Source organism: Ursus americanus, chromosome 5 (assembly GCF_024610735.1).
Source record: "Ursus americanus isolate L20-20 chromosome 5, mUrsAme1.1.p, whole genome shotgun sequence".
Taxonomy (NCBI): Eukaryota; Metazoa; Chordata; class Mammalia; order Carnivora; family Ursidae; genus Ursus; species Ursus americanus.
Genome location: NC_142131.1, coordinates 8,337,377 through 8,349,668, shown reverse-complemented (window position 1 = coordinate 8,349,668; position 12,292 = coordinate 8,337,377). Strand labels below are relative to the sequence as shown.

At 36.9% G+C, this 12,292-nt stretch overlaps 1 protein-coding gene across 1 annotated transcript in view; it reads right to left on the bottom strand.

Moving 5' to 3' along the window:
• Positions 1-12,292, bottom strand: part of LOC148110031 (uncharacterized) — a 99,110-nt gene that overhangs the window by 76,559 nt on the left and 10,259 nt on the right. Inside the window, exon 3 of the mRNA XM_087861940.1 lies at positions 5,662-5,829. Coding sequence (XP_087718066.1) covers positions 5,662-5,829 — 168 coding nt within the window. The remainder of the gene's footprint in view (positions 1-5,661; positions 5,830-12,292) is intronic.

Sequence of the window (12,292 nt, the reverse complement as noted above, 5' to 3'; positions counted from 1 at the left end):
ACTGAGTTTCTCAGAATAAGCAGGAACTGCTGGGTGGACTTTGCAGATATTGTAACTGTAAGGTTGTGCTGTATTGAAGGTGGAGAGTTCCAGAGACTTCACAGTAAGAATTCATGGATTTTTACATTAGTCTAATGATCTTTAATGAACGTGGCCCTGCTGTTTCTCAGTCTGCCGTTCCATGTATCTTCTCCCTTTCCTCCTGCTACCTTCATAGCATCTTTTCTGTGTATATGTAGGGATCTGTGTGTATATACTTGTGTGTGTGTGTGTGTGTGTGTGTGTGTGTGTGTGTGTTTATTTCTTCTTCGTAACTTCTGCTCACTAATGAGTTTGGCTTATTCATGACTTCAGCTCACTCATGGACCCGCGTGAGTTTTCTCTACCTCAAGACATTTTAACTTCTGTGTTCACTGACATAAGGGCACCTTCCCACTTCAAATTTCTGAAAGTGAGAATCTCACAGGTAGAAAACATCTCGGCTCATAACTCTTTGGGCTGTTACTCTTCAGAGGTGACAAAACAGCAAGATTTTAAGGCAGAAAATATGTCTCTGCGGGACTGTTCCTTTTGTGGCGGGACAGTTTACATAATGGTAGATATGTGGACATTGTAAGCAGTTCGTCTTTTACTGTATATCGACATCTTGTTTTTTATTTAGAAAAAAAATTATGCCTAAGTCATGCTAGAATATAAAACTGGAATAAAACATCTGAAGGGCCTACATGATCTCAGAAAGATCGATTTTTTTTTAAGTGCTGACAAAATTATCCAATGAAGAATGATAAACAAAGGCTTCAAAATACTGAGTGTTTGGTTATATTTAAGGTCAGGGTCACCAGAGAGAACCCCTCACCCAGTGCTGGGAGACCTAATCTGTCCCCAACAATTAGACTTTATTGTGGTATACCTTATTGGATGATTTTTTTTCTTTTTCTGTATGTTAGTATCTAAAAATGATAAAGAATAAATCATAATAAAGTATAATGATAGACGCCCTGAGCTCCGTAAGTGAATTATTAGTAATAGGCCTATTGTTAAGTCTGGGGGGGAAAAGTCAGGCAATTAATTATAAAATAAGAATACTCATCTATTCATAAGGACAGGGCAAATCACACCTTAAAATTATAATTTAATAGAATCCCCTTTTATTAAAACATGGAAGTATGTTAGAATTTATGGGTAATATATTTTGCTGCTGCTTTCCAACCCTTCTTTGATATTTTTGTATCTCACTTCTCATGTCTCAGATAGTTTGAGATCTTCCTCTGGATTAGAGATCAAGGACAACGCCTCTTTGCGGGGTTGTATCCTCTTTAGATCCATATTCAAAGGCTGTATGGAATGCCTCATGTAGGCAAATTATGGATAGAATTAGAAACAAGAGGTCAAAGGAACTCTGAGGAATTTAAAATGATTGACTTGATAATTATATTTTGAGTGGGAAAAGACCTTACCCCAGCTTTTAACTTGATGAGGTATCTCTTCCTTGCCATCTGACAGATGATCGGGGTGGGTGAGTCCCCTAATCTTTGGAGATACTATTATTACAGATTTACATTACAGTTTAACGATTTCTGATTACAAAGCTTGTAAGAACATTTGCCATTATTTTATTAAATTTTGTCTCAACTATTCCGAGGTATTATGAGTGCAGTTTTTTAAAATGAAATTTCCTATAAGAAGTGACAAATACAGTAAAAAGTTAGGCAATATGACCAAATGTGTTTGGATCTGACCTTCTGCTTGGTCGGCTAGGGAACAGAAATATCTGCTAAAAACAAGGAAGTAAGTGTCTGTGTCTTTAGTGATCCATTCTAGCCAAATAGTGGAAGTTATTCATTCACAAATATTTACTGAATATCTACTGTGTGTCCAGGCGTTTTCCTTTCGTGTCACGACTGTAATGGTAAAGATGGACAAGAGACTTTTCATGAACTTTTCATGCTAGACACTGGCTGTCAAAATCAGCAAACATTTAAAGAGAAGAAGGATAAAGTCTCTTCGGGTGCATTCCTGAAGGAATGTTTAACTTTCCAAAATGTCTGAAGAAAATACACTGGTTTTCTGCTGTTGAAAACAGTATCAGGAAAACATGCCAAAGTTGCTGGGAAGGTACTAGTGTAACCCAGCCCTAAAACTCTGTCCTCTGCTCTACTCTATGCTCCTGGGAAGATTTCTATCATTTTGTTAATTTCCTTTTGGCAGTCATTTTATATCACTGTTTTGATTGCCATTTACTGGATCTCAGTATAATTTAAGGGACAGAAATAAGAAATTCAAGGACACAGAAATGGATATTTTCACAATCTGCAACAGGCTGGTAGCCAATCAGGGCAGAAAGAAAATCAGAAATCCTATTTCTGACCTCTGTAGAAATCATTTCTAACATCCCCACTTGTCAAAACGTTTTGTTCCCTCTAGGTTACCCTCTTGATACCGTCTTCTGCTTTTGACAGATTGATTACCCAACAGATATTTGTTTAATGGAATATTTTTATTGTGTTGATTCAAATCAAATCATGTTTGTTGTTTTGTTTTCGTATTACATGAGACTGTGAAGACAGGTACTGCTTTCAGGGCTGCCGTGATAGTGCCTCTTTTTTTATTCTTCAGTCAGGCAAATTGAATGTCAACAATGTATGTGAAAGTATAAACAATTCAATGAAGTCTTTAAATGCTGAACTCAGCTGTAGCATTCTCCTGTGGGAGGCGAGACAATCAAAATGTTTTGCAATATGCTCCCCTCCCATTCTCAAGACAATTTTCTCATATTTTAAGATTTACAGGCCTGGTTTCCCCTGCCACTGTCTGGTGGATAATCTATGAGTGCCACACAGCTGCTGAAAAGCCACAAATGAATGTCGTTGTCTTTTCAGAGACTTTGTGGGCCCATCGTCAAGTAATTAATCCCCTCGAATAACACAGTTCCTTGAAATCATCCTGTTAGATGGAAAAGTTCAAATGAAGTGTTAATATTTCCATAAACGTAACACCACTCGTATATTAAAAATACCTTTGTTGCTCCCTAAATATGCTTTTTTGTTGTTGCTGTTGTTTGTTTTTAAATAGAGAGCAAGCACACGTGCCCTCGAGTGAGCACAAGCAGGGGAGGGAGGGGCAGAGGGAGAGAGAGAATCCTAAGTAGGCTCCACGCTCAGCACAGAGCCTGATGTGGGGCTCGATTCCAGGACCCTGAGATTATGACGTGAACCAAAGTCAGACATGGAAGTTTAAACACCGGAGCCACCCAGGAGCCCCTCAATATACTTTGATAGTGATACAAACCTTTATCTACCTCTCCAGCTTCTAGAAGAGCTCTTTTGGAGGATTAAGGTTGATATTTGTTTTTTAAGTGTAAAATTTATTCTCACAAAATACACGCTGGTATATATAAATTAGTATTGCAGTACCTTAAGATGGCGTTAGGTTAATTAAGATATTTTTCAGTTAAAAATTACTCATTTGCCTCCAGCTCACCTTTCCTCCCAGTCTCCTGTTTTCTTCTCTTGATCTCTCGATATCATATAGTTAAGGACATAAGCATCTGCTAACACTTCAAGTGTATGTAAGAAATAACAACTGCCACATTCTTGAGCTAAGTTTCAGTCCAATAAATGGTATTATGAAACTCACTGGCAGCATTTAAACATTTTGTTTTTCTTATGTGTGATAAGTATATCACACTCATGAATGCATGGGAAATTTTTTGGCAAAATTGAACAAACACGTGGATATGCATATGTGTGCGCACATGTATATGATATTATGTATGTACATGTGTGTCTATGAAATTTTTTGGCAAAATTGAGCAAATTTTCTTTTTTTTTTTAACCAAAGCAAATAATAGCGAATGAACCAAATGCTTTGTTTTTTGATGACCATAAGCAACTGTAGAAATGGTGATAATTGTACTTTCTTACAGATATCATATATCAGGTGTTAACCAAAATACTGTGAGGGAGTAATTTATTTATCTTATGTTTTCATACCTGTCTGCCATAAACAAATAGGCAAAAAATATTCATAAATTTAGTAAGTATCTTAAGTAATAGCAATAGTTAAGAATTCATCGAAAATATATATGCATATACACAAATGTATATGTGACTATATATTTAATATTCATCCAAAATTCTCATAAAAATTAAGAAAAACAGGTGAGAGAGAGAAATAGTCAAGGTGAATAGAAATGGCCAATTATAATGATCACATATATAATTTCATTTCACTTTTTATAACACTGTAAAATGTTATACACAATAAATGACTTTTCTGAGGTCACATAGCTGGTAGATTTCTGAATAGTACTGAAATCCAGGACTTTTTTTTATTCATTCAACAAATATGTATCGGCTTCCTATGATGAGATGTGCACTGTCCTAGGTGCTTGGAATACATCAGAGAACAGATAGAAACCCTAACATCCTGAATTTTATTTACAGCCTGGTGTCCTTTACCTATACTATTCTATTACTCAAGTAAAAGTTAAATATAGAAAATCTTTTTTATTCCTAGATCCTTATCATCTATTTTAATTTTCAAAAATTCCATTCTGAATTCTTCAAATTTTTAGATTTAGAGTGTTATACTTACTTTTCAATGAATGGTTAAGCTTATGATATGAATATAAATAAATATTTTAAATACACAAAATATAGAACTTGTGTTATTTATGCCTGCGCAAGAACTCATTTAGATCTACAACTTTGCCTGTACTGAACAGGATAAGTACATCTTTGTAAAATCTGTCATTTCTCACTGTATATCTTTAACAACTTCCACTAGTGCCTGGACCGTTGTAGGCATGGTATTTGTTAAATGCATCATTGCATAGTTAATTTAAAATATTATTTTCAACCTGAATCTTCGCTTGATTGAGTTAAGTTTTTAACTATTCATCAAGGTCATTTATTTACACCAGTAAAGCATAAGTTTACAAAAGCTCTACACCTTAAATTTTACAGCAAAGATTGCACAAAATAAGAATTTCACATGCTGAAACTTGTAATTCAGGTATGAGTTTTTTTAAATAATTAAGCTGTTACTGCATTAGGGAAATATACATAGTTTCAGTAAACTTAGAATTTCATAAAGTTATGAAATTATTAGAATATTAATAAAGTCTGCAAAAACATTTTTATTAAATGAAATACAACGACTAATTATATTGTTAAATATGAAAAACAGGCTATGAAGGCTTATTATCAAACTATATACATGATAATATCAAATGTATATTTCATGAATAAAAACAAAGGTAGACCTATGTATAATAAATACATAATTTAAAAATGCAGAAACAATAAAATCATTATATATTGGTGTTGGAACAATAGATGTTACTTGTTCATACTCTCCAGTACATTTCGTAAAAATAGTATTTTTATCCTTAGAATGGAAAACACTCGACCCTTCCTACATTAATCTTTCCTCCAACTTTGGAATTACAGTTCTATGTTTGAATGAGCTCTTAAGACAGTTTTTATTTTAATAGCTTCAGATTCTTTCCCAATATTGAGAAATATATTGTGTATGTATATAAACTTCTCTCCAAACGCTCCACCCTGTGTGCATTTTGCCAACTCCAGAGACTTGCCTGGAGCTTGGTTACAAGTTCTCTAAGGTGTTTATTCTATACCATAACTGTAGAGGTCTTACCAGCTACTGGTCGGGGTTTTTTACTAAGACATCTGGGACTGTCTTCCGGATTCCCATCATCCCCTCGGAAAACCCACGCTGCTGAATGGAAATTCTCTGTGTAGAATCCTTTCTCTTCAAGATCAACTCGAAAGCCAAGATCCACAGAACAGCCGTCTTCGGAGGTGACTGGGGGCAGAGAAGGGGATAATGTGAGTTATGCTCGGCAAGAAAGGAGCTGCACATACACTGATGGTCAAGGTGGGAAAGCAGGAACCCGTGCAGGTGTAAAGTCTTCACTCAAGGTGGAGTGTCATCCTCAAAAACAAGAAGCTAAGTTTGTTAGTTCCCTTGGGAAAAACTTAGAGAATCCTAAAATATAAAGAAAACAGGCATTGCCTGAGGACCCAGACGCTGCAAGTCAGTACATTAGAGACAGCACTGTGAATCTTTTTGTTGAGGAAAATGTAGAGAAAATAATTGTTTTGAGACTTACATATTAATACATAGGGGTCAAGAGGAAGCCATGTAAGATTGAGATTGAGAATCTGTTTTAAAATTCTAAGCACAAGGGAAAAAATGCTATTATCTTTCTGGGCTTCGAGGAAGGCACTGCAAAAACATTCCTAAAAAACTCATTGTGGTCTTACATGTAGAATAAAGCAGATCGGGAGGCAGGTAAGCTTTCATTTGACAGATTCATTCATAGAAATTTCTGGTTTCAGTGTATTTGGAAGTCTTTTGGCTAGTGTGGAAGGCTGTGCTAGTTGAGACAATAACATTGCTTTTCTGTATTTGCTTCCAAGGGTTTCTTTGGTGCCCTGTTTAGGTAATTCAAATAAAGCCATGCCCCAAATCTTTCATACTTTCAAGCATGCAGAATTAAGAAGCAGAATTTCAGTACCAAAATATGATTTCAAGAAAAGCCTAAATCCATTACTTGAACTTCTCAGCTATCATGAAGGAGGTGGGGTGTGGTTTAGAAGTCACAGAAGGCTTCCTAAACAACAGAACACCTTTCAATCTCTTCACATAGGCTACATACAGTTCCTCCTATTCCTTTCCCTCAAAAAAAAAGAGGTACAATCTCTTCCTTCTTCTCCTGACCATGTATAGCAGTGACCAGCTGGACTTCCACTGAAGGTCAGTTATACATAGTCCCCAGGAAGAACGGTTCTTCTCTTTTGACTGATTCACTCTGGAGAATGTCTCTGAATGGTTCCTGTGCTTGGCCCTACATTTTCGTACCTGCTCTCTTAGTACCAAAGAGTGCAAATGTTACTTATTGTCCTGACACAAAGAATGCAACAAGAAGTTTCTAGCTCATACACTTGTTTGAGTTGTGTAAATGGTCACCCGTGGTATGATGACAAAGCATGCAACAGCCTAGTCCCTTGCAGACAGTCAAGAACAAACTCCAATATCTTTATAAAAATTTATTAATGAAGTATAATCGATATGCCATGTTATATTAGTTGAAGCCTGATATCTTTAATGCTTGTTCTTGTAGTTTTTATTTTGTACGGCAAATGAGATTTCCTGAATCATTTGATACTAATCCACAATTTAAATGGTTTCAGGTGCATTCATTCATTGTTTACTCATTTATTGAGTTGAATTAAAAGGATTGTTCTTCTGTCATGAGTAAGGAGCAAGTTCGGCACAATGGGGATAGAAAGATAGGAGGGGACTCACGACAAAGTAAGAATTCAGAGGAAGGAGAGAGAAATTCTGGATGTAGGGAAGGGGGGGATGAAAGGAAGAAGAACTTGAGGAGTGGGCAAAATCTCTACAGGAAGCTGGGTTTCTGGATTTAAGTAAACATGATAGGGACAAGTGGACTGCAGTGAGGAAGTAGGTAGTAAAAAGACAGACCATGTTGATTGAATGAATACAATGTTAGTGTGGAAAAATAAAGGGGATGACATATTGGAGTGCTAGGTAACGATAAAGTAGGAATGTAAATTGTATGGGAATGTTATCGAACATCTTGTTGATTGAAATAAAAATGATGAAAACTTTAGGATACTTTGACTCTGCATACAGCATGCACTCTTTCACACATCATATTTCAAAATCACTTTTTTTGCATTTTTTAATAAGTCTGAGTGTGACATTTGAGTTTAAATGGTAGGAAGAGTAAACCAAAGAAATTATAACAATTTGTTGACCTATCTTTCTGAGCTTAAAGCCTAATTCAAAGCTGCTTTCTACATAGTACTTGCTAAAGTTACAGAAGCCCTAGGAGATTTTAAAGTATGAAAGCATCTTTCTTTCCTTATTTGATTTATATCTTATATCGTTGACCTTAAATATTCAGTTACATTTTAATATTTATGAATATAAGATACACAGATTCCTGGGCCCATGGATTTATCTTTATTATTATTTTTTTCCCCAAACAGTAGGTAGGGCTTTAAATTATAGTGATCTTTGTTTTTATCAGTGTGCAAGAGACTGTTAAAGCAGCTCACTTATTTACCAACAGATCTGATTACGTGGATGAGCAGTCTTCTGTTCACTCAGTTACCAGGACAGAGCTAATCAACATACCCTTACATAAACGGAGACATCAAATTTGTGATAAAATCCAATGGAGCAGCAAGCCACACACCTGCTGCAGCTTTGAGCTTCTAGATTTCTCAACAACTGCCCCTGTGGAACTTTGAGCCAAGTAAAAAACAAATCCAAATGTACCTTTGTCACTAAAACTTTGTCTCCCAAATTTGGCTTGTGGTGATGAGCCTTTTAATAAATGAAACTTTAGAACAGAACGAGCTCCTAAATACACTTGGCATTACTGAAATTGGGTTTGCACTTCTTTGCTCTTGAAAAACTAAAACACTTCTTTTCTTTTTTCACTTTAGATTCAAAAAATAAAATACTCAACTCAGTTCCTGATGGCTTTAGACATTCTCATATCTCTTTCATTCCCCTGTATTATTTGCGGAAAATAATGTGGTATCACAAGAAGTGAGACCCTGTTTGGACTTTCCCAGAGATAAATCAGGTTCAGCTCCGAATGGTCCAAGCAGAGGTAGTGGGCTGGGTTCAAGGGCATAGACTCCTGGTTAGGCTATCTGGGTTTGAAACCCAGTTCCACTGCTAATTTATAGCTGAGTTACTGGACAAGTCACTTATCCTCTCCATGACTCGGATTGCTCATTTGGTAAAGTGAAGATGAAAATATAGTTCTTAGCTCATTGTGTTGTTGGGATAATTCATAAACAAATATTTTGTAAAGTTTTATTACATAATAAACACAATGTAATCGTGAGCTCTTATTTTTAGAAAACGGTTCTTTTGCCTGCTTCTCTCTCTTTCTCTCTCTCTCTTACCCCCCATCCCCTTCTTTCTTATTTCCATGGAAACTAATGTTTGGAAAATACATTTCCATAATAATTTTTGTAGCTGAATGAAATAAGGGGAATGCTATCAAGTATCCTCACACAATTAGACCCAAATTCTTGCCACATCTGTTTGTGATCCAGGAGCCATTTGAGATTATAAAAATCAGAGCTCCATTTTGCAGGCCCTTTCTGACTTTAGTTTACAGCCTTCAAGTTATTTACCTGGTGTGCCTTACTCAGCATTCCCCACAGCCTAGATGCATTGATCAACTGTGTCCACATACATAAATATGTCATTCCTAATGTCTTTTCCAGTTATTATGTAGGAAGTCAGAGATGAGTGAGATTAACAGACTGAGAAACACCAGCTGTAATGTCACTCGATAAAGCTGTCAGGTTTTAAGTCATGGGTTAGTAGCACATCCTGACTCTATAAATGAGATAGAATTTAAACCACACATTAAACAATGTTAGCTCCAGCAACTCGGAGTGAATTGCAGCCTCTATTGAAAAGTTTCTGAAGAAGCAACAGGAGTGTCTGAGGCTTGGGTAAGCTGAGAAATAAAATGGCAGTTCAATTCCCTTGTGTCTAACGTGAAGCCAATTGTTCGAGTTTTCATTCCAAACAGAATTCATCTCAAAACATAATCATTGTTTTAATTTAAATGATTGTGCTCTTTCGGACTGAATTTGAATGTGTGTTAGTGACACAGCTGACTCCTGCCTTGTTTCCGGCCGGTGCTGGTAAATGATTAACAAGTGGCTCTCCAAAAGGAAAATGAAAAACCAACCCCGATTTGTAACGTTTGCCAGTCTCCGCTGCATAAATACTCCTGCCCTGACCAGTTTCAAGCTACCAACCTGACTTCACTGAAGGGCAGCGTTAGGAAAAAGCGTGCACAGGGAGCTACTGTGAACCACTCTGAGCCAGTTCCAGCACACCTATGGTAGTTTCTTTTTCTCAAGAGACACACAGCAGATACGAATGTCTAACAGCAACGCTAGCAGAGGATTTGTCCATCAAACAAAGGATGAAACAGACTTGGACTGGAAGGATCCAGGGAACTCGAAGACGGAGTGAACTAGAAGGAACTGGTCCTTCTATAGAGAAGAAACTGACAACTAGAGAAAATGGTCCTTTTCGCTATGGCGCGTACGGCTTATCTGTGGTTAATCGAACAAAGTTTCCATTCAATCTAATTTTTTGTTTAGATCAATCATAAATTATTCCAGTAATAGTGGAAGCTACTGTTAGAAGGAATAGATTTTTATTAGTGCGTGTAACATTTTGTTTCCGGTTTTCTTATTTATAACCAAATTGTTCTTCCCTCAGCTTCTTCCTTCTTAGCTTTTAAGATGGGTAGATTCGGATTACTGTAGTGTTAGCGGATTGTTGAGTGCCTTGATAATTTTGGTTACATGGGTTTAGAGGTATGAGCTGCAGTTGAATTTTCTGTGGTATAAAAGAGAGGAATTTCAAAGGTCCGGAAAGGAGTAAACAGAATTCAATCAATACGGGGATCATATGAGGGAAGCTGTAAAAGGGCCTCAGGTGACTACAGAGCAGCATAGGGGTCTTCAAAGTTGAGTGGTATCTAGAGCAGTTTTCAGTAACAGCAGGACCTCAGTCTCCTCATTCCTTCCAGGCTCCTGCTGATCTTTCCTCTTGGTCAAAGCCCACAAAAAGCCAGGGGGCAAATTAGCCCCTTGATATAGTCCCCTACAGGGGACAGTGAGACACCTAGGGCCGAATGTAAGGTGGAGAAGAGTGGAAACGGAAGCTAGAGGGGCAAATGAGGCTATTTGCAGATGTGGGTTCAAGAGAGAGGAGTAAGCACAAACCCAGTCTCCCAGTTTAATAAGCATGCTAGAAAACATACATGTGGGTAGGTCCTAATTTTTGCAGGGAATTTTATGAAAAGTGTGATAAATTGAATTACACATATGTAGAAGCAAGGGTTGCAGCTGAATTTTTTTTCTGTATAATAAAACAGTGTTTCAAAGTTCAGAGGAAATCAGCAAAGAGATGGAAGGGAACGGTGTGCGTGTAGCACAGTACGTGTTTTAAGACCTATGGATGTGTTTAAAAGCAAGAAGGGAATCAGTACACCCGTAACTGGGAAATATGTGAAATTCAGGATCAACCTATAAGCCGTGAAGTGAAAGCATAGCAGAGAACACATGTAAGGAAAATTGTTTCCTATTAAAATATGTTTGACATAGAATATTACGTAAATTTAAGGTGTACCATGTGTTAACTTGGTACATTTATACAGGGTAATATGATTGCCATTGTAGCAATAATTAGCACTTCTGGCACTTTTCATAATTATTCTTTTCAGTGGTTTTGAATAATGAAGCTCTAGTCTTTTAGCAAGTTTGATGATAACACAATGCTGTTGTCTGTACATTTTATCTCTAAGACATATTTACTACTCATTGTAAGTTAGTACCTTTAAACAACATCTGTCTTTTCCCCCTATTCCCCAACCCTTGGTAATCACCATTTTGCTCTCTGTGTTTATGAGTTTGGCCTTTTTGATTCACATATAAGTTATATAGTACTTGTCTTTCTCTGACCTATCCGTGAGAAAGTTTTGATGTAGAACGGTGGGAGCACCACCAAGAGTGAGGCTAAAGATGCCCCAGGGTGCAAACAACAGGGTGATCAATTGGACCACCATGGCAGAAACAGCAGGTAGTTTGATGTCGCCCATCACTCACTTTGAACTACACTGTGGGTCAGGAAACGGCAGTGGTTGTACCTGTCTTTAGCCATGAACGATGAGTGTGTGAAAAAGTCAAGGACCGAGAACAGAGGACACCCAGATGGGATATGGAATATCTTGTGCAAGAGTATGTCATTTATTGCTACCTGAAGCAGGAGACTATGAGAGAAGAAAGGAAAATAGTATCTGAAGAAATTGTGTCTGAGAATTTATGAGAGTTGAAGAAAGATACAAGTTATCAGCATGTAATAGCCTACGGGATGACAAACATGAAAACATATTTGAAATACACACAGTGAAATACATACTAGAAAAATTTTAGAATACCAAGGTTAAAGAGAAAACCCTAGGAGCTAATAGCGACAAAAGTTGGATTAGTAACAAAAGTTCTGAGAATAAGATTGGATTTAGGCTTCTCATCAGCACCAATGGCCCCAGGAAGACAATGAACCAGCTTGTTCCGGAGGTTGAACAAAGAATTCTATACTGAACTGTGACAAACTACCATGCAGAATTAATAGGCACGTAAATACATCTTCAGATATATCAGGACTCAGTTTATCTCCCAAATAA